Raw genomic sequence first — 26,197 nt, forward strand, 5'->3', positions numbered from 1 at the left:
GATGAACTCTGGGGGTGTGCTGTTGGCTAAATCCTGACTTCAGAGGCCATCTAATTCAATCCCTTCCTTTTATAGAGGAGAAGAAAGCTGGGGCCTGGAGAGGTAGAATGACTTGTGTGAAGTCACATAGGAAATGAAAATAATAGCTTATATTTATGTAATGCTTTGAGGTTTACAAAGTCCTTTTACACACATTATCCTATTTTATTTGATCCACACCTCAGCCCAGTGCAATTCTCCCCATTTTTTTTTTTTTTTTGAGAAAGAGAAATTAAGTTAAGAAGTTAAGTGATTTGCTCGGGGTCGTACAATAGGTAAGTGAGGTGGGATTTGGGTCTTCCTGACCTAAGTCAGGTGCTTTGTCCACTAGGTCATATCCAAAGCTATGTCTTAGGATCATAGATTTCTAGTAGGAAGAGATTTCAGAAATCCTCTAGCTCCAAGCCTAGTGCTCTTCCACCTGTACCACATTTGGGGACTCTGGTGCCTAGTGTCTGGCACATACTGAAGAAATGCTTTTTGACTAAGATTACATAGTGGCCAAAGCCAAATGAGAATATCATTTGTCTACTGACACCTGTGAGTGCACTATACATGCGGCTGGGTTTGTCTCTTTCCATAGAACGAAAGCCTCTTGAGGGCAGGGACTATGGCTTCTACCTTCTCTGAAGTATGTCGGAGAAGGGCGGAGTACACGGGAAAGGGATACTTAATAAAAGAGGGGATAGATGGATGGATGGACAGAAGTATGTATGTATGGACAGATGGATGGATGGATGGATGAATGGATCACTTCTTTCTCCCTAGTTCCAGGGCCTGCAGCTGGAGCGGGAGGCATGTCTGGCCTCCAATTACACCTTGGCCAAGGAGAACCTGGCCCTGCGACCTCGGCTGGAGATGGGCAAAGCTGCTTTGGCCATTAAGTACCAAGAGCTCCGGGAGCTAGTGGAGAGCTGCTGGGACAAACAGCAGAGGCTGGGTAAGTGTTGGCCATCAGCGTTCAAGGAGCAGCCCCTAGCCTTTTTCTCACCAAAGATCCTCACTGCTGGCCGTCAGAGGCATCCTTCCCTGCCTCATTAAAATCATTGATGGATTGGACAGTGAAGATGGAGACTTGGTCTGGTAACACACTGGCCCCTGTGAGCACACGAGGGATTAGCTTGGTGTCATTTTGGAAAGGTTGGAGCAAGTCCATGAGAGGTTGGGCAGAATATTGGGGTGAAGGTGGGAAATGTCAAAGGGAGGCAGATGGAGGTAAAGGTCCAGAGCTTCAAGCCTCAAAGGCGAGGGCAGGGCTTTGGGACCCTGCATGTGTTGGGTGAAGTGAGAGAGGCTCTAACAGAGGAAGGTGAAGGCTCTATCTTGGCCTTGGGTTGACCCTGGGCCACTGCCTCTTCCTTTTCTTGTTGTCTTCCTGGCCTAAGGCCAAAGGGGAAGTCAAGGGAATGAGGGAGGGCATCCCCAAAATGAAGGCTTTGGAAATGAAGTCACTCAGACTTCCAACCCTGGCTCTTCAACACTCTCAAAATCCCCAAGTCAAGCTACAAAGCAGCAGCCCTCCTCCCATTCTTTAACTTACAAGAGGTAGGGTGGTATCGTATAGGCCTTGTAGCCAGGAAGATCCACATTCAAGCCCTACCTCTGACCTGTCCTGGCTGCGTGACCCTGGGCAAGTCACTTCATCTGTTGGTGTCCTAGGAAGTTTTCTGAGGTACAAAGAAGATGCTAGCCTGCACTGGTAGAGGGAGGTTCTTTTTCTGGGGGTTCCTATCCGAGTTAAATCACAGCTCCAGTCCCCATCACTATGCCCCAACTTAGAGACTAGATATTTGCCTCATGACACTTATTAGAAGGGTTTGCAAAGTCAAAGAAACAACAGTGACAATGATAATAATAATAATAACTGACATTTATATAGCATTTACTATATGCCAGGCACTGTGCTAAACAATCATTGTCTCATTTGATTTTTTACCACAACTCTGAGAGATAGGTGCTTTTATTATGCCCATCTTACAGATGAGGAAACTGAGGCAAACTGAGGTTAAGTGACTTGCCCAGGGTCACACAGCTAGTAAGTGTCTGAGGAAGACCTTGAACTCTGATCTTCCTGACTTCAAGCCCAGAGCTTTGTGCATTCTGGGGCTCTTTAGCTGCCCACTAGGCAGGGTGATGTGACTCCAGCAAGATGAGTTCCTGGGCTTAGGGGGCCTTGGTTCCCCCCACAAGAAAGAAAGGGGGCTAGTTTGATTGTGTCCCTGTGGTCCCTAGAGGTGAACGTGCAACGCTGGAACCCACAGTGTGCCCTGAACGGGCTGCGGGCAGAGCTAGACGAAGCCGAGCAGGAGGCTGAGGTGAGGAGGGGGGAGGAATTGCTTTTCTTTTTCTTGTTATTATTTTTAAATTCATTCTGTTTTTACTGCTGTCTTTCATTTTTACATCACATCCATTTCTAAATATCTTCCTCTTCCTCCCCTGCTAGCTGAACCATCCCTTGTACCAAAGATTAAAACATAATGGGGGGAAACGTTTATCAAAACTAAAACAAACGGCTGTGTCTGACAATGTATACAGTATTCTACACCCATAGTCCACCTACTTCTGCAAGGTAGCGGGGGCAGTACATTTTTCTAAACTCTTCTGATCCAGGCTCGCTCCTTATAATTATATTGTGTTCCATTATGTTTGGTTTTTGTGGGTTTTTGGCTCAGGTAGTTATAGTCATTGTGTATATCGTTTTACAGATTCTACTGACTTCACTCCGTATCGCTTCTGATAAATCTTCCTATGTTTCTCTGAAACATACTAGAGTCGTTATTTCTTATGATGCCACTCTTGATTTGTTCATGTATCAGAATTGTTTAGCCCTTTAGGGAATTGGTTTAGTGGGACCTATGAGAGAGGAGGAGAGGGAGACCTTGATTCAGTACTCCAGTTACTCCAGGGTTCTCTCACTGTCCCCCAAGACATACTACTCATTCTCCCAACAAACATATTATTAGTCTTCTAACATCTTCCCTGCCACCATCTTCCCTCCTCTTTTCTCTTTATCCCAATTCTTCCAATCCTTCAAAGCCCTGGTCATGGCTTACCTCCGCTATGGAGCCTTCCTTGACTACCTCAGTCATCTCTCCACTCCCTTAGTGGCTACAACATTTACAGTTAGTGCTTGTGAGTCAACATTTAGCTGCCCTCCTATATGGGAGTCTCGTGGAATCCCAAAGACCACCTAGCCCAAGCCCCTCATTTTACAGAACAACTGCAGAGGTTAAGTGACTTGGCCCCTCAGTGGGGCGGTGGCAGAAGCTGGTTCTGGTACTGTGATGTCATGCCTACTTACTACCCCCATGGTCTCCCTCGAAGGTAGCAAGGCTCTCTGAGTGCGGAAGGGACACAGTAATGGAGGGGATGAGGTGGGCCCTGTGCTGGGGCGCTGAGGTCACCGATCTTTACCCTCCCTTGATTTTGTTTCTCAATTCTTCATCCTCCTTCCTCCTCCCCACAAAGCTCTGTCTTCTTCCCTTGTGCCCCAGGAGCAGATGGAGCAGCTGCTACTCGGCGAGCAGAGTCTAGAGGCCTTCCTGCCGGCCTTCCAGCGGGGCCGAGCCCTGGCCCATCTGCGTCGGACCCAGGCTGAGAAGCTTCAGGAGCTTCTGCTGAAGCAGGAGCGGCCTCAGCCCCCCAGCCCACCCCCTCCGCCCTCGCCCCCTCCTGCCGCAGCACCCGCCAAACTTTTCCAGCTGCGTTATGCCTTGGCCCCTGCCACAGCAGCTCTGCTGCCCTCAGGGGTTGCCAGGGGCCTGCCTGCAGCACCCCGAAACCTCCCACCTCTGGACTCCCGCCCTGTCCTCCCCCCAGTCCAGGGCTCCCCCCTGCGCCTGCTCGGCCAGGCCTCCTTGCTGAGCCCCCGGCCCCCGCAGTCAGAACCCCCTCATCGGTAGGGCTTAGAACGCGGCCCCCCTCCAGGAGGGCCCCCAGACAGACTTGATACCAGGCTCCTACCACCACCATCCTTGAGGAGTGAGGTGTTGGAGGGGCGGGCTCCCCTTCCCCCAGGACTCCAGCAAGGTCCCTGCCCCTGGAGGCAGAGCCCAGGAAAAGGGGCTCCAGGAAGATGAGACAGTGGGTAGGGCTGGGGGGGGCAGGGGACTTTGCCCCCCAGCTTTGAGGGAACTGCGATTTCTCTCTCCCTGGCTGGGGTGGGGGGAGGGTTTCAGGGCTGGCCAGAGCTTGCTTTTTCCCATGCCCCAAGAAGGGAGCATTCCCACATCTAGGCTTGCAGGGTGGGGGTAGGGGCATTTTCCATGATCCACCAGTAACCTGGGAAGGGGCCTGTCACTGGGCATGATGCCAGGGCGGCTGGAGATATGCTCAGATTTCTCCCTGGCCTCTTCCTGTCCTCCATCCCCTGGTTCCATTGGTGTAGCTGCCAGGAGGGCCTTCCCCCAGGATGGCCAGGTAGCCCTTGGGACCACATACTGTCCCCCTCCCCCCATAAACACATACATACACTCCAGGCCCTGGGCACCCCAGGCATGAAGGGGTGAGGGCATCGTGGCATTGGGGGGAGGGGGCGCTTCTGTCCAGCAACCAGAGCAGGGCAAACCAGAATGCCCGGCAATGAGAACGCTCTGTCCTTTTCTGTCTTGTCTCTTAGAATGGGACCCCCAAGAGGGCAGGGTCCTTGTCTTTGTGTGTTCTGTCTAGTGCCCTGCCCGCCAGGCCCCTCAATAAATGTGATGGTGAAGATGATGATGAGGCCAGCCTACTGAACACTGCATGCTCGGTTCATTCCCACCTTCTCTGCTTGCACTGTCCTTTTTCTTCCTCTGTGCCTCACCAACTCTTACCTGCCCACCCTCCAGAGTCCTACCTCTGCCATGAAGCCCACCAGGCAATAAAGTCTTTTTTTTGTGTGCACTGCTCGCCCACTTGGAAACAGAATGGAGAGGGTGTGCATGCCAGCCTGGTTTTGGCCAAAATTTGCCAGCTGGGTTCGGGAATGAATCCCTCACTTCCTTTGGCACCAGCCCTGGGGCTCCTTGGACTTCATCACCTTATTCCCTTGGGGCTGGTTTCCCTGGATCTGTTCTAGGCTGACCAGATCTCTACCCATATTGACAATCTGCTGCTGAGAATGTGGAGGTTGGCCCCTGGATTGGACCTTTGCTCTGGTCTTCTGTCTTTGGCCATGTGGGGAGACAGACCATAGAATTCAGAGCATTAGAGCCAGAAGAGACCATTTAGACCAACCTCCTTATTTTACAGATGAGGAAACTGAGGCTGACAGATGAAGTGGCTTTCCAGGGTCACACAGGTGGGAAGTGGCGGAGCTCAGGCCCTCTGACTCCCCAGTCCAGGACTCTTTTCACTGCATTCCCACTGCCTCTCATTGGTGTGTAAGTCTGACTCTTCCCAGCATCAGCATCAAAGCCGGAGGCAGGCCTGGAGGAGGCCACTGAAGGAGCGGAGTGCTTGGACCAGGCCTCTGGCTAGTGCGGTGTTACAACCGAAAGGAATCGGGGGTCACCTGATTTAGTGGTTTTTAACCTGGGTCTATGAGCTTGGGCTCTTTTTTTGGGACCATTTATGGGCAGGCCCAGCTCTCATCAGCACTACAGCCCCGCCCTGGGCCTTCCTTAGGCCATCCAAGGTCTAGGGGCCAAACTTAGAGCAGACACCAAAGTGACCCAGCTCACTGCAGCTCAGAACCTCTGAGCTCAACCCGCTAACTGCCAGTCTTTGCCTCCCGAGTAGCAGGGATCATGGGTGTGCCTCATCACACCCGGTTGTGAATGTTAAAAACATTTTTTGATAACTTTATTTTGAGTCATTGGTTTCCTTTATGATCCTATGGATTTCATGCCTTTAAAGTCATTCTGAGAAGGGGTCTGCAGGCTTCACCAGACTGCCAAGGGGGCCTATGACACATAAGGAGGTCTAGTCCAATCTCTTATTTTACAAAAGACGTGAGAATGAGAGAAGTGAATTACTTAAGGTCATCAGACACAAAAGAGGCAGAGTTGTGATTTGAACTGCAGGTCTTCTGACTCTTAAGTGCAGTGGTCTTCCCACTATTGGGGTTAAGAGGCATGGGCAGGTTATTCCCTTTGAGGTCATGCATCCTACGGGAGCTGGGGCATCGGCCTGGAGGCAGGTAATTGAGATGGAGGGTTCTGAGTCAGCCTCCTTTCCCCGAGGACCTCAGAGGACCATCTGGTGGGCTGGAAGCAGGTTGGGGGAGGAGGCCGTGATGTTCTCACCATGGGGACGGGCCCTTGGGAGGGGCCGATGGGCCTGCTAGGGAGAAGTGTTGCCATGGCAACTGGAGGGCCCTTGAAAAGCTTCATCATAGAAGGGATTGTGTGTGAGTGTGTGTGGGGGGGAGTGACACTCTGTAGGTCCCTCAGTGACCCTCTTGTACTAAAGGGGCTGGGGTTTGCAGTTTCCTCTGGTACTGGTAGGAGCGGCGAGGCTCACCATGCCAATGAGCTCCCACTGGGTAAGGAGGGAGAGAACCTTAGAGTTGGCTGGTTAATAAGAAACTTCATTAACTGAAGGCCAGGATGTGACCCTGACTAGGCAGTAGAAGGGGGAGGGGAAGCAGGTGACTGGCAGGCAGGAGGCAAGCTGGGCTAGGAATACCGCTGTAAATCTGGGAATGAGAGGGTTGAGGATGTGATATCCAGCGCTCTCACACACTCACACACACGCACACACGCACTCACGCACACAGGTACCTATGCACAATGAGGGATAATAAGGAAGCGCTTGGTTGTTGCAGACCAGACCCCTTCCACTTGAGCAAACCATTTCAGAATCGAGCTTGCTAACACTCGGAGGATTTGAAAAGTGGCCCACCCTGGCTAATTCAGATTTTTCATAAATAAATCATGTCTCGGCACAGTAATCAAACTGCTTTGGCTCCTTGCTCAGCCCTGGCTGGAGAAGAGATCTGTCCCTGTTCCATGAGACTCCCAGGACCACTTACATGTCTTTTCTTGCTTTAAGAAAATCTGAAAACTCTTTCCAGACCCAAAGGTATCAGTTAACTCTGATTCTTCGCTTTAACATGAGATCTAACTAATGAATTCCTTTAATGGCCACTCTCCTCCCCAGTGCTGTTCTTTCAAAACGATACGGACATCAACCTTTCTGGAGTCTTTTTCTTGCACAAAATGAGGCATGCTTATAGCATTGAAACAGACCACAGATCGAGGTTCCTCACTTCCTCAAGAGGCTAATTTTTAACTATGCCATAGCCTTGAAATGGGAACCCTGAGCAGAGACTGGAAGGAGGTGTGGTTCCCCTCCCAGTTTGTGATGGAGAAGATAACATGGCAGCTTCAACTACGTGACCTGGAGAGACTGTACTTGTCGACTTCTGGGCTGAGGTCCTGTCACAGACGCCTTAGACAGCACTGTCCTCACGTGGTCTGGGATGCCAGGCATGAGTACGCTCTTGCATAGAGGCAGGGCAAGAGAGAAGCAGCATGTGACTGAGTCAAGATGATGATGGACGTGCCATGCTAAGCCTAGACGCGGCTGCTTGGTCTGGGTGGGCCAGACAGGAAGCTCCTGTAGTTTCCACTTTCTTGGACCCCAGAGGAATTGTGGAGCTCCTGAACGTTCCCGTTGTCCTAGATGTGAAGGAATTCCTTAGGCCAAGGCCTTGGAAAAACCTCTCTTGCGGTTAGGGGTGAGGCAGCTGAAGCTGCCTGATTTTTTTTTTTCAGGTTTACCCTACGCAGTGGTACCCATCTAAATAGGGTGAGGAGGATGGGGCTGGGGAGGTGAGAATGAATTTGGTTAAAAAAAATGAGTTGGGTAGCCTTTCGACGCCCAAAATTAATCAATTCAGCTGTACTCTTTCAATCAATCAATAAGTATTTATTAAGTGCCTCAGTGCCAGGAACTGGGTCACACACTATGGACATAAACACAGAAATGAGAGTTGAGAAATACACAGCCTGAGAGACAGGGAGGGGGACAGAACCCTTGAACCCACATGTCCTAGGGCTTTAAACTCCACCAATCATTCCCTCTCCCTTCGATCTCTCCATATTAGTGTATCACTCCTTCCAATAACAACAGGTCACATTTATATAACACATTATGGTGTAGAATTTTTTTTTCATCATCCCCTTGAGAAGTAGCATTGGCAATATTATCCCCCATTGGACAGGATCAAAAGAAGGCCCAGCAGGCTGGCTGAGCTGCTCAAGGGCACACAGCACTGTAGCTGGGGCTCAAAGCCAGGGCTTGTGACGCTTGGTCTCGAGTTGTCACAGCTGAAGAACTCGGCATCTTTTAGCTGGCATGAATAACCTCTCTGAACTTGGCTGGGCTGGTCCTGGGACAGTGTACAAGCCGACACTTGAAGCCTTCTGTCTTGGGAGGCAGAAGTCGCCGCCAGAGTTGTTTATGGTCTGTGGGCATCTCCTCCACGCCAGGCTGAGCCACTGGAGGACAGCATTAGTGGAGAAGTGTCTGGAACATAAACATTTAATTGAATTAGAATGTATTACTGGTCAGTGACATGAAGTGAGAGCAAGCAGCTGGAATCTCATCTGCAGCAGGAAGGAAGGGGGTGCCTGGTTAGGGTGACGAGCCATCAATCTATACCTCCTTGGAAAGAACGTGAGGAATGAGCTTGGACTGGCTGATGTTGAAGGCACAGAGCGAGGATTCAGCCAAAGACCTCCAGTGAATTGGTAGCGGGGCCTCCGAAGGAAACGAGGCATCTCGTGCCTTCATGATTCAGCTAGTTCTGAAGCCCCTGGTTGTGAGTGGGGGGACAAGGAGGAGACGGGCTCCCCGGGGCCACGCGCACCCTCCTTTAGAGCATGGCACCAGGCTCTGTGCGTTGCCCTTTTGGTTACCGCTCCCCAACGTCCCTGGCCCATCCTTTTCTCTCTGCTGTTTTCCTATAACCACTTCACACGGGTCTGGACCCCTGCAGTGGCCTCCTGGATGGTCCCTCTGGACTCAGTCTCTCCCCACCCCCTCCTTTTTAATCTGCCACCCCTAATTACTACCCATCTGTCACTTCTTCACTCAAGAAACATCAGTGGCTCCCCACTGTTCTTAGTATAAAATAGACACTCCTCTGTTTGGCATTGAAAGCCCTTTACCACCAGGCTTGGGCAGATCTTGCCAGGCTGGTTATGTATTCCTGCCCCTCACACACTCCACCTCCAGCCAAACGAATTGACTTGCTGGTCTCAAAACATTCTGCCTCCCACCTTGGTGCTTTTGCCCAAGCGATGCCTCATCCCTAGTGTGCTCTCCCTCCCAAGTCCCTTCACTGATCTGTTCAAACACCACGTCTCTCAAGAGGCCTTTCCCGGTCCCCCTAGTTGTCTCACACCTCCCTAGAGCTGTATTTCTTTTGCAGATAGCCCATATTTACTTTCTTACACACATATTAGATCTGCAGAAGTTCTGAGGTCAGAGAGTGTCTACCACTTTTGTCTTTGAATCTCCAGTAGCTGGGCTGGGGTAAACTGGCTGGATTTGCTGTTGAATGCAATCTCAATTACGATGCAGCAACACAAAGATCACCACCTGGGGTCCGAGGGATCTCCTCTCTAGATCCCTCTTCCCAAATCCAGCTTCAAGGGCTGGGGTGGCATAAAGACACTGTGAGGGAATCCAGTTGTAGCTTCCGGCCTTCTTCCCAAGCCACTGCTTCCCTCCTGTTGGGGTACAAGAATTTGAGTGGCTGAAGCGGGCAGAGGCATCCAGCTCAACTTCTAGGGAAGGTTCAGTTTCCCTGGGCTGCTTATAGGGTTCCTACGGACAGGAAGCATCACCTAGAAACAACCCATCGATGGTGACTTTGGGAGCTGAGACGAGTCCTGGGCAATAGTGCTTTAACTAAGGCCTTTGGGGTTCACAGAGAGAACAGAAAGGCAGGGTGAGGTAGCAGAGGAGCCCACTTGGCTCCCCGGAGCACTGTGCTCCCGTTCTTAGGGGTTACTTAGGTTCCAGCACTTATCTGACATCCCAGCAGTCCCAATGTGTGTTGGACACTGGGAAATCTTTGGGTCACAAGATCTGGCTCTGAGCTCTGACTCTGACCCTCCCTGCTTGGGGGACCTTCCTTAGCCAACTCTTCACCTTCTGACCCTGTTTCTCCAGCTGTGAAATAGAGCAGCTGCTGCTTGTACTGCTCACTAAGACGGGTTGTTGTGAAGAAAGTGCTTTATAAACCCCAAGGAGTTCTACGAGTGTCAGCTACTGCTCTTACAACTGACGCTGAGCATTTGACAGGAGCCTCTTATCGGAGAGATTTCAGGCTCGGAATCTAGCGTGAGTGAGAGCCGAGGTGATGGGCAGCAGGGGGAAGGGGCAAGGAAGTTCCTCTCCTTAGGCCCTGGGGTCTTGCTTCTCTAGGATGAAATTACATTCCTGTCACCCCAGCACCAGGGGACGGGGAAAACACACAAGGTCAAGATGGATCTGATTTTTCAAGTGTAAAGAGATTAGAGGGAAGACAGTAACCCTATTTTGGAGAAATGTTTAAAGCAGCAAGACAATTCAGTCCTTCTGGGCTTAGAAATGCCTCCCAGGGGTCCCACCTTATTCCTATCAGCTGAGTGACCCTGGCTGCCGAATCTGACCTCACTGCTGGCTTCCCAGGCCAAGTTTTAACCTTTGCTGTTCCAAATCTCAAGCTGTTTTAAGCGACTGCCATGCCATCATTGATCCCTATAGCTCCACAGGACTGAAACGGACAATGCTTATTGCCTGGCCGGGGCACACAACACAGGGAGGACTTATCTAAAGACACCCAGGAAATCGGATGCCAAAAGCTCAGAAGAAAAAGAGGCAACTTGCTCCGAGATGACTGGGATATTTAAAGGGTCAGAGCAGTCTGATACAAGAGAAAGAGCCCAAGGAAGCAGGTTTGTTCAGGGAATTTAAACAGGAAGCTCTCACCAGGCCCAAAAGGAAAAGACAATTTAGTCATGGACAGTGTTAATCTCCTGGCCCAGGGAAACGCTCTTTCAGATAAAGCCCTGCTGATTCTGTACAGACTACATCTCTTCATACAATGACAGATGCTCAAAGCTCATTTAACTGTATTTGAGCCATGTCCCTCACTCCAAACCAGGCCTGGAATGGGCTGGCTTAATCAAACTCAGCAAAAACGTTCCCTCAGCTGCTTCTATCAGGGGACAGCAAATAGTTCCCTCCAAATACTCTTTCCTCCCTAGGCTTCTGAGACACCACACTCTGACCCTTCCATAGCTCCTTCCCCGGCTCCCCATCCATCTTCCGACCTCTTATGGAGGCAGCTCCCCAAGGAAGGGTCTGACGTGGGCCACGTCTTCGTGATTTCACTCACTCCAGGGCTTCAATCATCACTTCTAAACAGAAGACACCCAAATCTTTCTCTAGCCTTGACCTTTCTCCCAAGTCCCAAACCCATCAGTTCAGTTCCCTCCATCCCCAGCTGAATGCCCCACTAGCATCTCAAACTCAACAGTTAAGTCTAAAACAGCCACCTACTCATCTGTCCCCTTAAACGTGCTCCTCGTGACGCCACAATCTGTCAGAGGCATCAACCACCATTCAGCCCTCCATGTTTAAAACTGTGTCTTATCTCTAAGTTCCTTCTCATTTTACTCTCATGTCCAGTGAGTGACCAAACTGTCCCCACCACCACTACTGAACAGACTCTCATCACCTGCTTGGACCAATGCAGTACCTTCCCTACATTTTCTGTGTTCTAGTTAAACTCAAACACCAAATCTCACAACGCTGGGGGCACCTTTGCGTGGAACTGTTAAAATTTTATCAGCCATTTATCAAAGAGGTGTTTTTTGTGCCTAACACATAGCATATCTTATGCCTGTCCCAACAATACTGACTTTACTCCCAAATCCCTCCACCTTTTAGTGGGACATGGGTTTTCCTGCCATTTCTCCAGCTGTGGGGACTGAATGCACAGCATTAATCATCTGTATAGTCAACTATGAATAGGATAGTCTGTGCTCTGGAATACTTTTTATTGTGGTAAACTGACCAGGAGAAAAAGCAAACCTGGCTGCAATGGCATCATCCACTTCACTAAAAAATGGGCCTAGAATCACACAGATCTTAGAAGCAGAAAGGACCTTGGAAGATCATCTGATTTGGCCTTCTGCTTTCAAACAGGCATTGTACAGAAGAGATCTATGTTCAAGTAACTTGTGCAAGGCCAAACAGGGATGGGAAGCAGGGACTGGAGACACCACTGAAGGGGCCACTATCTTTCACAGGGACCTTAGAGGTCCCTGGCTGCAGCCCCCTCGTTCTCCAGAGGTTTAAGGGACCTGCCCAGGGTCCCAAAGCTAAGGAACTGTCTGAGGCTGGATCTGAATTTCTTGCTGCCAAGTCCAAGCTTTACCCAACACTTGATCATCTTCCCATCAGCTGCCTTCTCAGTAAAACCTGCTCAGTGTTCCTGCATGACTGGTAACAAAGACAGAAACCCGTGTGGATTCATTCAGATGTGGTTCATTTGGCTTTTCACTCGGGGTGACAGGAAGGCCCTCAGCATCAGGCCAAGGCAGGCATTCGGCACGATCCTACAGCGCCCAGCTCTTAATGGCCCCCAGCGCCCGGGGACGCCTTCCTCCGTCGTTGGGGCACCCCCACCTCCCCGCCATCCACCAGGGCGCCGGGGGAGGGTCGGGTCCTTCGGCGTCCCGCGAGCCCCGGAGGTCACGGCCAAGGCCGGGCTACTTGACGTGCGAGAAGGCCAGGAAGCCCAGGAAGAGCAGCAGGGCCAGGAGCAGGCTGTCGTCCCAGCGCGGCCCGGCGCGGGCGCGCTCCTCGCGGTCCCTGCGCATGGCCTCGCGCCGGGCCCGCAGCCGCTGCTCCCGCTCCAGCTGTTCACCGTAGTGCGCGCGGTAGAAGGCGTCGAAGTCGAACATGTGCCGGCCGCCCGGCGCGGGGCGCGCACGCTGGGGGCCCGAGGCAGCGTGCGCGTGCGCGGGCCTCGGAGGCGGAGGGGACGGGGGCGCGCGCGCCGCCCCCGGCGCGTGCTCGGCGCCCAGCAGGCCGCGGTCGTATTGACGGCGCAGGGCGGTGCTGCTCAGCACCACGTAGGCCTGGCCGATGCGCGTGAAGCGCTCCGCCGCCTCCGCGCTGCCCGAATTGCGGTCCGGGTGGTAGAGGAAACTCTGCCGGTAGTAGGCTGCCTTAATCTGCGCCTGCGTGGCCGTGACCGGGACGTCCAGCAAGTCGTACAGCGCAGTACGCGAGTATCGAGAGGAGCCGCCGCTTGCCTGATCCTTCCCAGTCCAGGAGCCGCCGCCGCCGGCGGTGGAGCTGGCCCAGGCTTCCGTCCGTCCGGCAGACCGCAGCAGCGAAGACCACCGCCGGCCGGCCAGGGCCACCATCTTGCGCGGGGCGGGGCTGGAGACGGAAGGGCCGGCCAATGAGACGGGGCGGGGTACCTGACGAGCCCTCCTCGGGGCCAATCGCGGCGAGGAGGAAGACAGGACAGAGGAAAGGGCGGAGCGAGGGCGGGCTTCCTGTGTGCTTGCGCACGCGCGGTTCGATGACGTCAGCAAAGCGCCGAGGAGGCGGTTGGGCGCGAGCGGCAGCGCCTGGAAGATGACGCGGACGCCACGCTGAGGAGACTTCCGGAGTGCAGCCATGGCGTGCGGCGGCAGAAGGCCGGAGCACCGCGGGCCCCCGGAGCTGGTGAGCACCCTCCGCCCCCGCGAGCCCCGGCCCCGCCGCCCCTGCCCCCTCTCACCGCCACCTTCTCTCTCTCTCTCCCACAGTTTTACAACGAGGACGAGGCCCGGAAGTACACTCACAAGTAAGAGCCGGGTCTGGGGGAAGGTTGGGGAGCCAGAGGAGTGGAGGGGGGCGGCGACCACTCTCTGGGGCGAGCGCGGGGCCTGGCGTCAGGAAGAGCAGCGTTCAGATGTGCGGCCAGCCACTATACCGCGGCCTGCCTCGGTTTCCTTAACTGTAAAACGGGCATAACCACGACCCCGACCTCCCAGGGTTCTTGTGAGGATCGGAGGAGATAACGCCCGTGAAGTGCCGTGCGGATGTCCTGTTACCGTCACCGTTAATGGTAACTGACGTCTCAGGAGAAGGGGTCCGTGGGCATCAGCGGATGCCGAGGGTCTGGGGCACGAGGATGGACAAGAGCTGCCCCGAAGCCCCTTGGGTGACTTTGGGGGGGGATGGGTTGTGACTGACTGAGCTTCTCAGGGCCTCTGGGCACAGTGGGGACAACCCAGTTTAACGTTTGTCCGGATAATGAATGGACGCGTGTTGGAGACAGTAGCCTGGGGTCGTTCTTGGGTCCTAGGGCGTCATAGCTCGTGGCTCCCCATTGGGGACCTCACCCGTCCAGTGACGTGCACAAGGCTATCTGCCCCTTTGAGATTTGGTCCAGGAGTCAGGGGTGGGAGACACCGATGAAAAGAGAACGCTACCCTTTCTTCGTCCCCAGTGTTTGCTTTCGTTTGCTAGTTTGACATCCTCCTCTTACAGAGAAGGATGCACACCTTTTGGAAGGAAAGCAAGTGCCTGAGTGCTGAGATTGAGAGAGAGCTATAGTAGGGTGGTATTTGAAAGCAGGTTTTGTGATTCCAGGTGCAGTGTTGTTTTCTAACTGCTAGGTGCCAAATAAAAAGCATGGACCAGGAGTGAATGGAGAGACTGAGATGGGAAGAGTTGCTCACCAGGGATGATGATTTTGCAGGGGAATTGGGACTTACAAGTCCTTGCCCTTGGGTGGTAAACATAGGACAAGAATAGAAGAGGAAGGGGCCTAGAAGAAGGCACAGAAAAACAAGGTACAAAGAGAGTCCCAAAGGTGCTGTTCATGCCATGGATTCCATGTTGGTCGTCCAAGACTGCTCTGGTGTGGGGCTGCCTATGTGATAGAGAGTAGAATTATCTGTCAGTGCACGGGTGATAACTATAAAGTGTAGTTTCTCATCTGAACTTAGTTTGTTACCCCAGATGAAAAGGTCAGTTAAGAGAGAATCATCTTGATCTGGCTGTATTTTATCCTTTTCTTTTTCTTGACTTTTGCCTGGAGACTGTGCAAAAACAGTCATTAGCTAGGAGAGGTGTTCACTTATGCCCTGCCCCCCATTTCTTTGCTTCCAGCTCACGGATGATTGAAATCCAGACACAGATGTCAGAACGGGCCGTGGAGCTCCTCAGTCTACCTGAGGACCAGCCCTGCTTCCTGTTGGATGTTGGGTAAGATGTCGGAGTTTTTTTTTTTTTTTTGAATGTCAAGTTGTGCCATTGTCATTGGCATTCACTTCCTGACCCTTTGTCTGCTTTTGCCTTATAGTTGTGGTTCTGGGCTCAGTGGTGACTTCATCTCGGAGCAGGGGCACTACTGGGTGGGCATTGACATTAGCTCTGCCATGCTGGGTGAGTGAGGCCTTTCAGGTGTTTCATGTACTAGTTTAGTATAAGCAACTGGATGTGCTAGCCTATCTTCTCTAATATGCTCATCTTTGAATAAATAGATGTGGCTGTGGATCGAGAAGTGGAAGGAGACCTGCTTCAGGGGGACATGGGTCAGGGCATCCCCTTCAGGCCAGGATCATTTGATGGTTGTATTAGGTAAGATGCGTCACTGACATATGCTGGGGGGAGGGGCCATGTGTACTAGCATTGTTGCAGTTAAGCTGTTAATGTGAGTGCTCATTGTGACAGGCTTAGCACCTTGGACAGAGCTCTGGGCCTAGAGGCCGGAAGACCCAGGCTCTTGTCTCAGATACTCAGTAGCTTCCTGACCTCAGGTTGGAGACACCTTGACCCTCAAGTGACTCAGAGATCCCACACCTACCTGTATTCTAGTGTAATATGTACAGTGTTAGTGGGGCTGTGTTAGCAGAACTTCCAGAGGGCAATTCCTTTTAGAACTTTTCTTCTAAAAAGGACAGATGAATAAATGCCATGTGTCCCGTTTAATATTTGGGTGGTGTGATTTTTGGGAGGTGGGTGTAGATGTGGAGAGTGGCAATAATCATTACAGGTTGAGGAGCGTGAGCTGAATGGGTAACCTCAGTCTTCCCTCCTGGGTTGGAGAAATTTGAGGGGGCTGTTCAGAAGTGGGTCATGGCTAGGGTGTTGAATCACTCCTCCCCATTAGGGAGGACTTCTTGGAGAGAGAAAGATTAGAAGAGAGTGCTGAGAAGAAAGGCCGTTGGAAAGACATTTCAAGGAGGAAGGAGTGCTTATTTAAAAGGTCAAGTGCACCCTTGTCTAATCATGAATTTTTGACTTTACTTAAAAAGCAATTCAGGCTAAAGCAGGCCAGTATAGGGTCTCAAAGGAAAAGCAGCTTGAGCAACTTTGAATCAGTTCACTGCAGAAGTGAGGAGAAAGGTTGGCTAGAGTAGAGGCTGAGGAAATGTATCTTGGTGTGCCTGCAGGAAGTTACCAATGACCTTGGTGGACATTCTTGGGTTAAATAGTAGAAGTAGAATGAGTCCAAACTGAAAGGAAGCAGAAGCTCTGAGATGGTCTTGGAACATGGGGAGGCTTTGGAGTTGGGGGTTGGGCAGGCACGCCAGGCTTGGCTGAGCTCCTGAAGAGGTCTTTGGGCTCTTTCTTCAGCATTTCTGCTGTGCAGTGGCTCTGCAATGCTGACCAGAAGACACACAACCCTGCCAAGCGCCTGCACCGGTTTTTCTCGTCCCTTTATTCTGCTCTGGTGAGTATGAGATCTCTATGGCTTTTTGTAGTGGCCGTTGGGCCCTCCAGTGTATCAGGTAGCTGTCTTTGTTGCTTCCTATGGTAGCTGGGGCCTGGCAAGAGACCCACAATGTCCATTCTTCTCCAGGCCCGAGGAGCTCGAGCGGTCCTGCAGCTGTATCCCGAGAATGCTGAGCAGGTGAGTCTGCCTGGATGGGGATGAGTCAGGGTCCAAACCAATGGCATTTAAGGGTTGGAAGAAGGACCTCAGAGGCCATCTCTTCCAACCTGTACCTGAAAAGGAATACCCTGTATATCATATCTTTATTTGGGGTAATCCTATGTATTTTGTTCACTTTAAAAGACCCCATTATTCTAAGAAGGGGTCCATAGGCTTCATTGGGTCCTCAACACAAAAAAGGTTAAGAACCTTTTCTCTAAGGGTTAGGAAATTTTCCCTTTACATTCCCTTTACCACTCTCCTGGGCAGCTGTGGCTCTCTTCCCTTCTCTGTATCTGATGGGAAGACATCAGACCCTTCTCCAGAATCCAGACTGGGGCTTGAGACGATTAAGAACATCAATTGTAATTCTACGAGAACATCCTTCCCTAGAGGGGAAGTGGACCCCAAAGGTCTTTCAGAGGAGGGGGTGACTTCAGGTGAATTCAGGTCTGTTTCATCATGATGGGCTGTGGACTTTACTTCGTCTTGTAGGATGGGGAGGTTTGATTTTGCTGTAAGGTGCCGTGTCCAAGCCACAGGCCTCAAACACTCTGCAGCTCTTCTGGAGCTCAGACGAAGCTCTTGGAGTAGTTGAGGTTGTTTTTTGGTCTAGACTTAGGACTTCCCTGGCTAGGGACTTCTGCTGAGGAAATGCCTCCCAGTGCAGGTTGGTAACAGTTCTCATAACCCCTGATAGGCTTAATGAATTGTCCAGTCATTTTCAGGTTATGGAACTTGTCTGTGATCACATAGTTTCAGAATTAAGCAAACAAACATTTATTAAGTGTTTTCTATGCACCAGACACTGTACTTGGTGCAGAGGAGAAAGGCAAAGAATGAAACTGCCCCTCTTTCTAAAACTGTCATTCTTATTCTATGACTCCTTCAGGGCTCTGAGCTTGGAGTGCAGCTTGGGAAGGGGGTGTTTGCTTTCTTCTTTGTTCCCATTACTCAGATTTGGAGCAGGCCAGAGGCATCTCTGATGACCCACTGGCTTTAAGAGAGACTGAGAGGGGGCCATTTGTACCCACCCCCCTTCTTAAGCCTAACCCCAGTGTTTCTTTCTCTGGCCTCAGTTGGAGCTGATCACCACCCAGGCCATGAAGGCTGGTTTCACCGGAGGTATGGTGGTGGACTTCCCCAACAGTGCTAAAGCTAAGAAGTGAGTCTGGTGTAGTCATCCTGATTCTGGTGTGAGAAACGTCAGACAGAAGGGCACACAATACCGGTAGCGTTTGGCACAGTTGGACAGTGCCAAGGTGGGAGGGGGAGGGGGAAGAGAGGTACCTGGTGTTGGGGTCAGACTATGGCAGGGGCCCTCAGTTTTGTTCCTAATTGCAAGTAAAGCTCTCAACTTAAGGGAAGATGATGGCACGTTCTTTTTCTTTCAGGTTCTTCCTCTGTCTGTTTGCTGGCACTTCAGGTGTGTTGCCCAAGGTAAGGATGTATCCTGGTTGAGAGTGCATGGAGGATTGGCCCATTTACTCCCTAATGGAAGGGGACAGGATTGCAGCTTGTAAGTCAGGGGAGGACATTTGCTCAGTGCCCACGATGTCTATCACAGGCTGATAAACATCCTTTAAAGTTTGGGTCTCTTTGAGGGGTGGCCTTGTACTTGTATCAGACTCGTCTCTAGTTACCCCCAAAGGATCATAACCTCGGTTGGTTTTGCCCTGTGGTTGAAGTTGTGTGTGTGCGTGCATGTGTGTTGTTGAGCCAGTCCTAGAATCAGGTGGCGGGTGGCCGTGTTTTGGTGGGTGTATGTGTTCCCAGGCTGTGCCCTTCCCACCATGGTGCATTCACTGCCTTCTGATCCTGAATCTTCCTGCAGGGCCTGGGCACTGAGTGTGGAGTTGGGCAAGAGGTGAAAGAGTCCAAGTTCTCCAGTGAAAGGTAAAGAAACTTCTGGCTTGGCCTGATTCCTGAACAATTTGGTAAATGCCCAGGGAGGAAGGGTGGGCTTCAATTTGGAGAGCTCCGACTATATAGTCAGAAGCCCCAGGCAGGGTAGAGGAAGGTCCCTGCTTTGGGGCAGGAAGGTTGGAGGGATGGTAGGATTTCCCCCTCCTCCCCATGTTTTACTCTAAAAAGAGAGGTAGGTAGTGTTGTTAAAAGTCAGTGAAGCATTGTACCGACTCCCCATTTTAACTGCTCTCAGTTGCCGTTCCTTAAAACCAGGGATAGCTTATGCTCTTTGGAAGAGCCAGACACTTTATGTGTTTCCATTTACATGTTTACATTACAGCTTGGTTAAGGAGCCTTTTTAGGTCTTTTCTGGTGAGACACAAAGAGAGGAATTAATAATTGCTAAATGTAGCAGTCAGGCCCAACTAAGGAAAGAAAAACTGAGAGAAGAGGCTTGGAACAAGTGAAGGGAATGAGGGATTTTCTGGAATGAAACTGGGTTGTGCAACTCACGCCCCAAACAGTCCTGATCCTGGCTTGGTGGGTGGTGGCACTGACCCAGGCCCTCTTCTTGAGTGTCTCTCAGCCATGGGGCTGCTTGGATGTTTTCCTTCCACAGCCAGGGCAAGGGACCAAAAGCATCATGGGAGGACTCTCGTCGGGGCTGCCTGTAGTAGAGGTTGCCACGTTTTCCTGCCTCAGACACTTGTGTGCCTATGAGCTGTTGACTGAGTGCTGACTGGGGAAAGTAGTTGGGGCGGGGGAGAGTGCTGCCCTGGGCAGTCTTTGAGTTTTGGGGTGTTGCGGGGCCTGGGCTAAGCAAAAGAGCTCCACCAGCCCTCCAAATTGTCAGTGGAGTCTGAGGGATCTCAGAGGTCATGCAACACTTAACTCTGTCATATTACAGATAGTGAAACTGAGGCCCAGGGAGGGCAAGTGTGACAGTTTGGTAGCAGTCTGGACTAAGCCAGGATTATGGGCTCCTAGTCAAGTGTTACTTTCTCTCTCTTTCTCTTTTTTTTTTCTTTTTGGTGAGGCAGTTGGGTTAAGTGACTTGCCCAGGGTCACACACCTAGTAAGTGTTACGTGTCTGAGGCCAGATTTGAACTCAGGTCCTCCTGACTCCAAAGCTGGAGCTCTATCCATTGTGCTACCTAGCTGCCCCTGTTACTTTTTCTTGCTCTCAATTTTTAATAGCTTTTCCAGAGTCTGGGGTACTTTCTCTGAATTTAAGAAGCAGAACTTTTCTAGATAATATATTAATTATTTTATGTCATTATATAATTTAATATAATTGTATCATGTTAATAAGTGGCTTTTTTTTTTTTTTTTTTAACATTACTGCCAGTTGGGTTAGCCCAGTGACTTGCAGGTCCCAGAAGTGAGTCACTGGCCACGTACAGAAGTGCTGTTGTCCAGCACAGCCAGCTCTGCTGTAACTTATTTGGAGTGGCTCCCCCTGGCGCTTGGCCCCTTTTTGCCCCAGTGGGAACAAGTGGTTGTCTACTAGCCACAAGTGCCTGTGGGTCCAGAGTGGCTGGAATGCTGGGGTGACCGTCTGCAGTACCTGATGCCATTTAATAAGCAGCACTAGATAATGAATGGGAGTGTGTCTGAGGAGACAGTGAGGCAGGGTGCCCGCTCTCAAAGGACTTGGAATTTTGCAATGGAGATAAGATGTGGGCAGAGATAAATGTAATAAAGATGAGAAATCTGAGGTACAGAGCACTAGGCTCAGATGAGGAGGGATGAGAGCAGCTTCATAGAAGAGGGGGCTTTGGAGCTGGGTGGCTCCTGGTCAGCAGGAGGAGGTTCCGGGCTCGAGGGAGGGGGTGGCTGGTGGTGTGACCTGGCCCCCTCCCAGGAGGGGACACTTCTGGAGCTGGAACTCCTGCTGGACAGCTCCCCCGGTGCTGGCCTTGTGTGAAGTCTGCCATTAGCACCTGGAGGAGAGAATCAGAATGAGAGGAGTGATCACTAATGAGGTGGTAGAGAGGGCGAGCTCAGGTGAACCCAGCGCGCTCTTCATGCAAGCTCACAGCTCCTCCTCCCTCCAAGGATCCGGTATAAGACGGCAAGGGGGAAGTCCGTGAAGAAGAGTCGAGACTGGGTCCTCGAGAAGAAGGAGCGGAGGCGGCGGCAGGGCAGGTGAGTGCGAGGACGTGCCTGGCGTGCTCCACGCTCTGGAGCTGGACCAACCCCACCTCAGAGCAGAGCCCTTTGAGCGGTTGTGGATTAGCTACTTTCAAGTCGCAGGAACGAATCTTAAAATGTGCCTAGGTTAGGCGGGGAGTCCAGGGACGCTGCCCACTTCCTCCCCCAGCATTTGCTAGTCCTCCCTGTCGCAGATCCTAATCACAGAGCACCATTGGTAGCAGAGCGTGGGCTAAAATGAGAGGGAATGTATTCTTGTCTGGGTCAGTAGATGGCTTGTCCCAGCCTGGGCCTTGGCTCTGCAACCCGGGTCTGAATGTATTCTCTGCCTTGTGGCGTAAACCATGGCCTCTGAGGAGCTGCTTTTAATGCACCTTCTTCTTCATTTCCCTTTCTGACTGCCTCATTCCCTGTTTCTCGTAGGGAGGTTCGAGCTGATACACGTTACACTGGCCGCAAGCGGAGGCCCCACTTTTGAGCAGCTCCTCACATCCTTTGGAGCCAATTCAGAACTCACTCCCTTTGCTGTGGGGCTGCCCAGCTTGTGTTCTGTTTGTCTGCCACAATCCAGCCTTGGCTGTAGTCTGACCTGCTGCTGCTGCTGCTGTCCGCCTCCCAGGAGAGCAAGGCACAGGCACCTGTTGGTTCCGGGGCCACAGAGCTCGGCCCCCCAGGATTTCCAACTCTCCATTTGTGCCTTAACTTTACTGACGAAAGGGATCGTTATGAACTGTAGATTCTTCAGAAGGAGCAGATTTGGCCAGGGGCCAGGGTACAGAAATGTAGGGGGGAGGCCTGTGCCCGGCCCACTCCTGTTCTCTGGCTTTTCTGTTTGGAAGAGCCTGCCCAACAGTGAAATGACCTCACCAGGCATTGGGGAGGACCCTCCAAAAAAAGACTTGAGGTTATTTCATCTTATTTTTGAATAAAGTAAAACTTGGCAAAAGTGAAATAGTCTTGAGAGTCGACATTGTACTTAACGTACGTGAATGTGACCACTTTCATTTTACTAACTTGACTTCAGCTGGGCCCTTAGAGCCCATGTTGTCCAGTCCTCTCGTGTGTGGATGAGGGTACTGAAGCCCCGAGATGGGATGTGACTTGGTCAAACTGACTGCCATGCAGGGCTCATCCTGCCCTGCCATCCTGCTTGGTAGGCCGTGAGAGCAGAGGGTACCGAAGAAAAAAGGGACGAGGACTCAGTGAGGGGCAGGCCGAAAGGGGCAGTCAAAATCCCGGCCAAACTGCCAAGAGCAGTCGCTTCGGCCTGTCCCTTCCCAGCTGGTCCTCGGTGGAGGACCCCTTGTGGGGAGTGGGATACAGGGAACCAAACCCCCTTCACCTGTGAGGCTGCTCCTGTTGGCTTGAGATCTAGTGACAGCTCCAGGAAGCCCTGGATTGGTTTGGAGGGAGGGACCAGGGTTCAGATTGTGCCGTGTGGCAGGCACTGTGCAGGTAAGAAAGAAAAATGAGACAAGATGTCTTGCCCTTCATCCTACTGGGGGTGTTTTGGGGGAAAGATGTTTTTTTGTGTGTGGTTTTTGTTTTTTAGGCTATACATATACATTCCTATTAAGCATATTTTCACATTGGTGATGTTGTAAGTAAGAATTAGAACCAATAGGAGGAACCACCAGAAAGAGGAAACAAAACACAACAGAAGAAAAAAAATAGCAAATAGTCTGCTTCGATCTGCATTCAAACTCCATAGTTGTTTCTTTGGATGTGGAGAGCATTTTCCAGCATGAGGCCTTTGGAGATGTTTGCTGAGAAGGGCTAAGTCTATCAATGTTAATATGTAATTTCCTTCCTTATCTCTTTTGATAAGATCTATTTTTGCTTTTGCTTTGTCTACCCCTGCTTTTTTCACTTCGGCTGAAGCATGTGTTCTGCTCCAGCCTTTTACCTTTACACTGTGTGTGTCCCTGTTTCAAATGTGTTTCCTGTAAACAACATTTTGTAGGATTATGGTTTTTAATCCATTCTGCTTTCTGCTTCTGTTTTGTGGGAGGGTTCATCCCATTCACATGCACAGTTATGATTACTATCTGTGTCTTTCTCTCCATCCTTTTCCCCCCATTTATGCTTTTCTTTCTCCTTTTTCCTTTTCCCTCCTTACTAGTGTTTTGCTTTTGACCACCGCCTCCCTCAGTCCCGCCTCCCTTCTATTAGCCTCCTCCCTTTTCTTCCCCTTTACCCTTAGTACTTCTTCCCTCCTACCCTCCCTCCCCTTTCTTCCCCCTTTTTCCTCCTACTGCCTATAGGGCAAGTTAGATTTTTACACCTAAGTAATTATGTTATTCCCTTCAATGCTCATCTCCTTTGCTTCTTTCCTTCTGCTGGAATAGGTTTTTGTGCCTTTTCCTGTAATGTAATTTACCCTTGTCTGCCTCCTTTCCTTTTCTCTCAGTACATTTTCTTAGATCAGATAATCCACTTACTTGGATCCATTTAACCTACTTGATTAGATTTTTTTTTTATCATTACATCAAAGTCAACTTATACACACCCCCCTTATGCATACTCCTTTAATATGGTGTAATAACAATACAGTTCTCAAGAGCTGCAAATGTCATCTTCCCTTATAGGGATGTAAAACAGTTTGCCCTTATTAATAACATGTTTCTTTCTGTCCCATTTACCTTTTTATGTCTCTCTTGAGTCTTGTATTTTAAGATCAAATTTTCTGTTGAGTTCTGGTCTTTTTATCAGGAAGGTTTGGAAGTGCCCTATTTTGTTGAATATTCATCTGCTCCCCTGAAAGATCATGCTCATTTTTGTTGGGTAGTTGATCCTTGGTTGTAATCCAAGCTCCTTTGCCTTACAGAATGCCATATTCCAGGCCCTACGGTCTTTTCATGGAGAAGCTGCAAGGTCCTGTGTAATCTTGACTGTGGTATTCCATGATACTTAAATTGTTTCTTTCTGGCTGCTTGCAGTATTTTCTCTTTGACGTGGTAATTTTGGAATTTGGCTACTATATTCCTTGGTGTTTTCAATTTGGGATCTCCTTCAGGCAGTGATTAGTGGATTCTTTCTATGGCTATTTTACCCTCTGGTTCTAGGACCTCAGGGCAGTTTTCCTTTGTGATTTCCTGAAAGATATTGTTCAGGATCTTTCATTCATCCTGATTTTCAGGTAGACCAATAATTTTTAAATTGTCTCTCCTGGATTGATTTTCCAGGTCAGTTGTTTTACCAATGAGGTATTTTATGTTTTCATCTATTTTTTCATTCTTTGGTTTCTGTTTGACTGATTCTTGCTCTCTCATACAGTCATTAGCTTCCATTTGCTCAATTCTAATTTTTTAACAAATTGTTTTCTTCTCTTAGATTTTGTACCTCTTTCCCTATTTGGCCAATTGTGTTTTTTAGGGACTTGTTTTCTTCAGTGTACTTTTTTTTCCAGTTGACCAATTGTATTTTTTAAGGACTTGTTTTCTACAGTTAATTTTTGTCCTTTCCCAAGCTATTGACTCTCTCTTGCATACCTCTCATTTCTTTTCCCATTTTTTCTTCTATCTCTCTCATTTGACTTTTAAAATCCTTCTTGAGCTCTTCTAAGAAGGCTTTTTGGACTTCAGACCAGTTCATATTCCCTTTTGAGGTTCCAGATGTGGGTCTGTTGACAATGTTGTCCTCTTCAGAATTTCTGACTTGATCTTCACTCTTCCCATGATAAGAATCTATCGTATGTTTCTTTTTGCTCATGGTGTTTGCTTATTTCCTGGCCTTTAAAGAGCTTGGGCTCTCCTGCTGGGGAGTAGAGGGCACTGATCCAAGCTTCCTGTGTTGGGAGCCTACAGCCTGGTCACTGGCTTTGTGAGCTGGGGCCTCCGATATTGGCAGTTGGAGGCTTTAGGGTTCTGGTCTCTTACCTGGTGTGGAGCTGGAATCAGCAACACTGGAACTCTAGGGGAAGGATTGGGTGGTGTGGCTCCTGGAGACTTCCTGCTCACCCTGGCCTTTCCTTCCTTTTGCTTTCTTCAGCTCCTTTCAGATGGACGTTGCTGGATGTTTATCTGCCCGGGGCCCTTTGGAGCGCTGCTTCCCTTAGTTTTGCTGAGGCGCTGGGAGAGCCGGTTGCTGTAGAATGCCCAGGCACCTGGTGGTTTTCCAAGCTGATTTCCACCGGTTTCCCCGCCCTAATTGAGGCACTTGGAGGTCCAGTTGTTGGTGTTTGCCTGCTTTACCACCTCAGCTTCAGGATCTCCTCCTGGTATGCTGAGGTGGGGCTTTCCGCTAGCTTGCTGGGATGCCTCAGGTTCTGTACTGCTCCCCTTCCTTCAGGGCAAGAGGGGCCTTTCCCATTAATCCCTCAAGTTACCCAGCCTACTGGACTGCTGCACCCCATCTTTCTTCTGGTTCAGCTGTTCAGGGTTTTTCCTGGGGTGATATTTTCTGGCCTTTCAGGGGTTAATAAGGGAGGGTAAGAACGGAAAGACATGTTAAATGAGAGGTTCTCCCTTTAGCTTTTGGAACAAGGGCTCTGAGTTGGAGGAGCTCCATCCAGTTTCTCTTGCCCGTTTTAATTCCTCTTGCTTGGCAGTGGTCCCGTGTCTGAGGTGTTAACGATGCTCTCCTTTTCAAGGGTCCCAGGGTTCCGGGGTTAGTGGGCAGGCTGTAATCTGCTACCTTCATGCTAGGTCTCTCTGAGTGCAGTAATTGATAGGAGTGAAAGTATGAAAGGGGGATACAGAGGGGTTTTGTGGTCCCGTTGGCTATAGTCACTGTCGAGTCTCAGATGGGACTCTCACCTGATTTTAGGGGTGAGAGCAAAATCAAGGGAAAATGAACGTGGGATAAATGTCAATTAACTGGCAAGTGTCAGGAGATTGGCCTTGGGACATCTCCAAAGTGAGGAACCACAGAGGTGTTTGTAGGCCGCTGCCCCTTTCCCTCCCTCTCTCCCCACTTGGCAGGCTTCATGTGAAATTCTAATTCACGTTCTACAGGGGAGGCAGAATAAACTTCCAAAACAGAGATCCTACCAGTGGGGTGATGGTCTTACTTGGCTATATATAAACGTGTGTGTGCATGGATGTGTTTTATGAGAGCTGGAATCACTTCTGTGTTGGTTCATCTACATTCCTCGGTGAGGAGGGACATCGTTTGCAGTCACAAGATCCTAAAAAGCAAAACCGTATCTTTACATACATAATCAATGAGAAGAGGATGGAGCTCTAGGGACCAGATGTTAGTTTGTTAGCTCTGCTACACAAATGCTGAATG

General features: G+C 50.4%; 3 protein-coding genes and 1 non-coding gene across 6 annotated transcripts in view; 3 read left to right on the forward strand and 1 right to left on the reverse strand.

Moving 5' to 3' along the window:
* VPS37D (VPS37D, ESCRT-I subunit) overlaps nt 1-4,920 on the forward strand; it is a 7,702-nt gene extending 2,782 nt beyond the window's left edge. Inside the window, exons 2-4 of the mRNA XM_027862314.1 lie at nt 808-979; nt 2,272-2,354; nt 3,534-4,920. Coding sequence (XP_027718115.1) covers nt 808-979; nt 2,272-2,354; nt 3,534-3,941 — 663 coding nt within the window. The 3' untranslated portion in view covers nt 3,942-4,920. The remainder of the gene's footprint in view (nt 1-807; nt 980-2,271; nt 2,355-3,533) is intronic.
* A 2,949-nt stretch (nt 4,921-7,869) lies between these two features.
* Nucleotides 7,870-13,655, reverse strand: DNAJC30 (DnaJ heat shock protein family (Hsp40) member C30). Its single transcript, XM_027861545.1, has one exon. It carries the CDS (start codon nt 13,653-13,655, stop codon nt 12,732-12,734), a length of 924 nt encoding a protein of 307 aa, XP_027717346.1. The 3' UTR covers nt 7,870-12,731.
* BUD23 (BUD23 rRNA methyltransferase and ribosome maturation factor) lies at nt 13,626-21,917 on the forward strand. Of its 3 annotated transcripts, none has more exons than XM_027862439.1 (12): nt 13,626-13,701; nt 13,785-13,822; nt 15,136-15,231; nt 15,329-15,411; nt 15,510-15,606; nt 16,606-16,702; nt 16,832-16,882; nt 17,983-18,068; nt 18,298-18,343; nt 18,738-18,799; nt 20,870-20,959; nt 21,389-21,917. In XM_027862439.1, exons 1-12 carry the CDS (start codon nt 13,654-13,656, stop codon nt 21,441-21,443), a joined length of 849 nt encoding a protein of 282 aa, XP_027718240.1. In that variant the 5' UTR covers nt 13,626-13,653; the 3' UTR covers nt 21,444-21,917. The 3 variants fall into 3 exon arrangements, with proteins under 3 accessions (XP_027718240.1, XP_027718241.1, XP_027718242.1); XM_027862440.1 differs by lacking the exon at nt 13,626-13,701 and adding an exon at nt 14,640-14,816; XM_027862441.1 differs by lacking the exons at nt 13,626-13,701; nt 13,785-13,822 and adding an exon at nt 14,614-14,816.
* Nucleotides 19,388-19,519, forward strand: LOC114043469. The gene has a single exon (XR_003569122.1).
* Nucleotides 21,918-26,197: the final 4,280 nt, after the last annotated feature.

This window comes from Vombatus ursinus, unplaced genomic scaffold (genome assembly GCF_900497805.2).
Source record: "Vombatus ursinus unplaced genomic scaffold, bare-nosed wombat genome assembly UNPS02014768.1, whole genome shotgun sequence".
NCBI classification, from domain to species: Eukaryota; Metazoa; Chordata; class Mammalia; order Diprotodontia; family Vombatidae; genus Vombatus; species Vombatus ursinus.

What these genes read in the sequence shown, in the direction of transcription:
- BUD23 (XM_027862439.1), top strand. Translation starts at nt 13,654, where the DNA reads ATGGCGTGCGGCGGCAGAAGGCCGGAGCACCGCGGGCCCCCGGAGCTG. An exon ending in TCATTTGATGGTTGTATTAG is followed by an intron (nt 15,607 to 16,605) that starts GTAAGATGCGTC and finishes CTCTTTCTTCAG; the next exon opens with CATTTCTGCTGTGCAGTGGC. An exon ending in TCCAAGTTCTCCAGTGAAAG is followed by an intron (nt 18,800 to 20,869) that starts GTAAAGAAACTT and finishes CCTCCCTCCAAG; the next exon opens with GATCCGGTATAAGACGGCAA.
- DNAJC30 (XM_027861545.1), bottom strand. Translation starts at nt 13,655, where the DNA reads ATGGCTGCACTCCGGAAGTCTCCTCAGCGTGGCGTCCGCGTCATCTTC.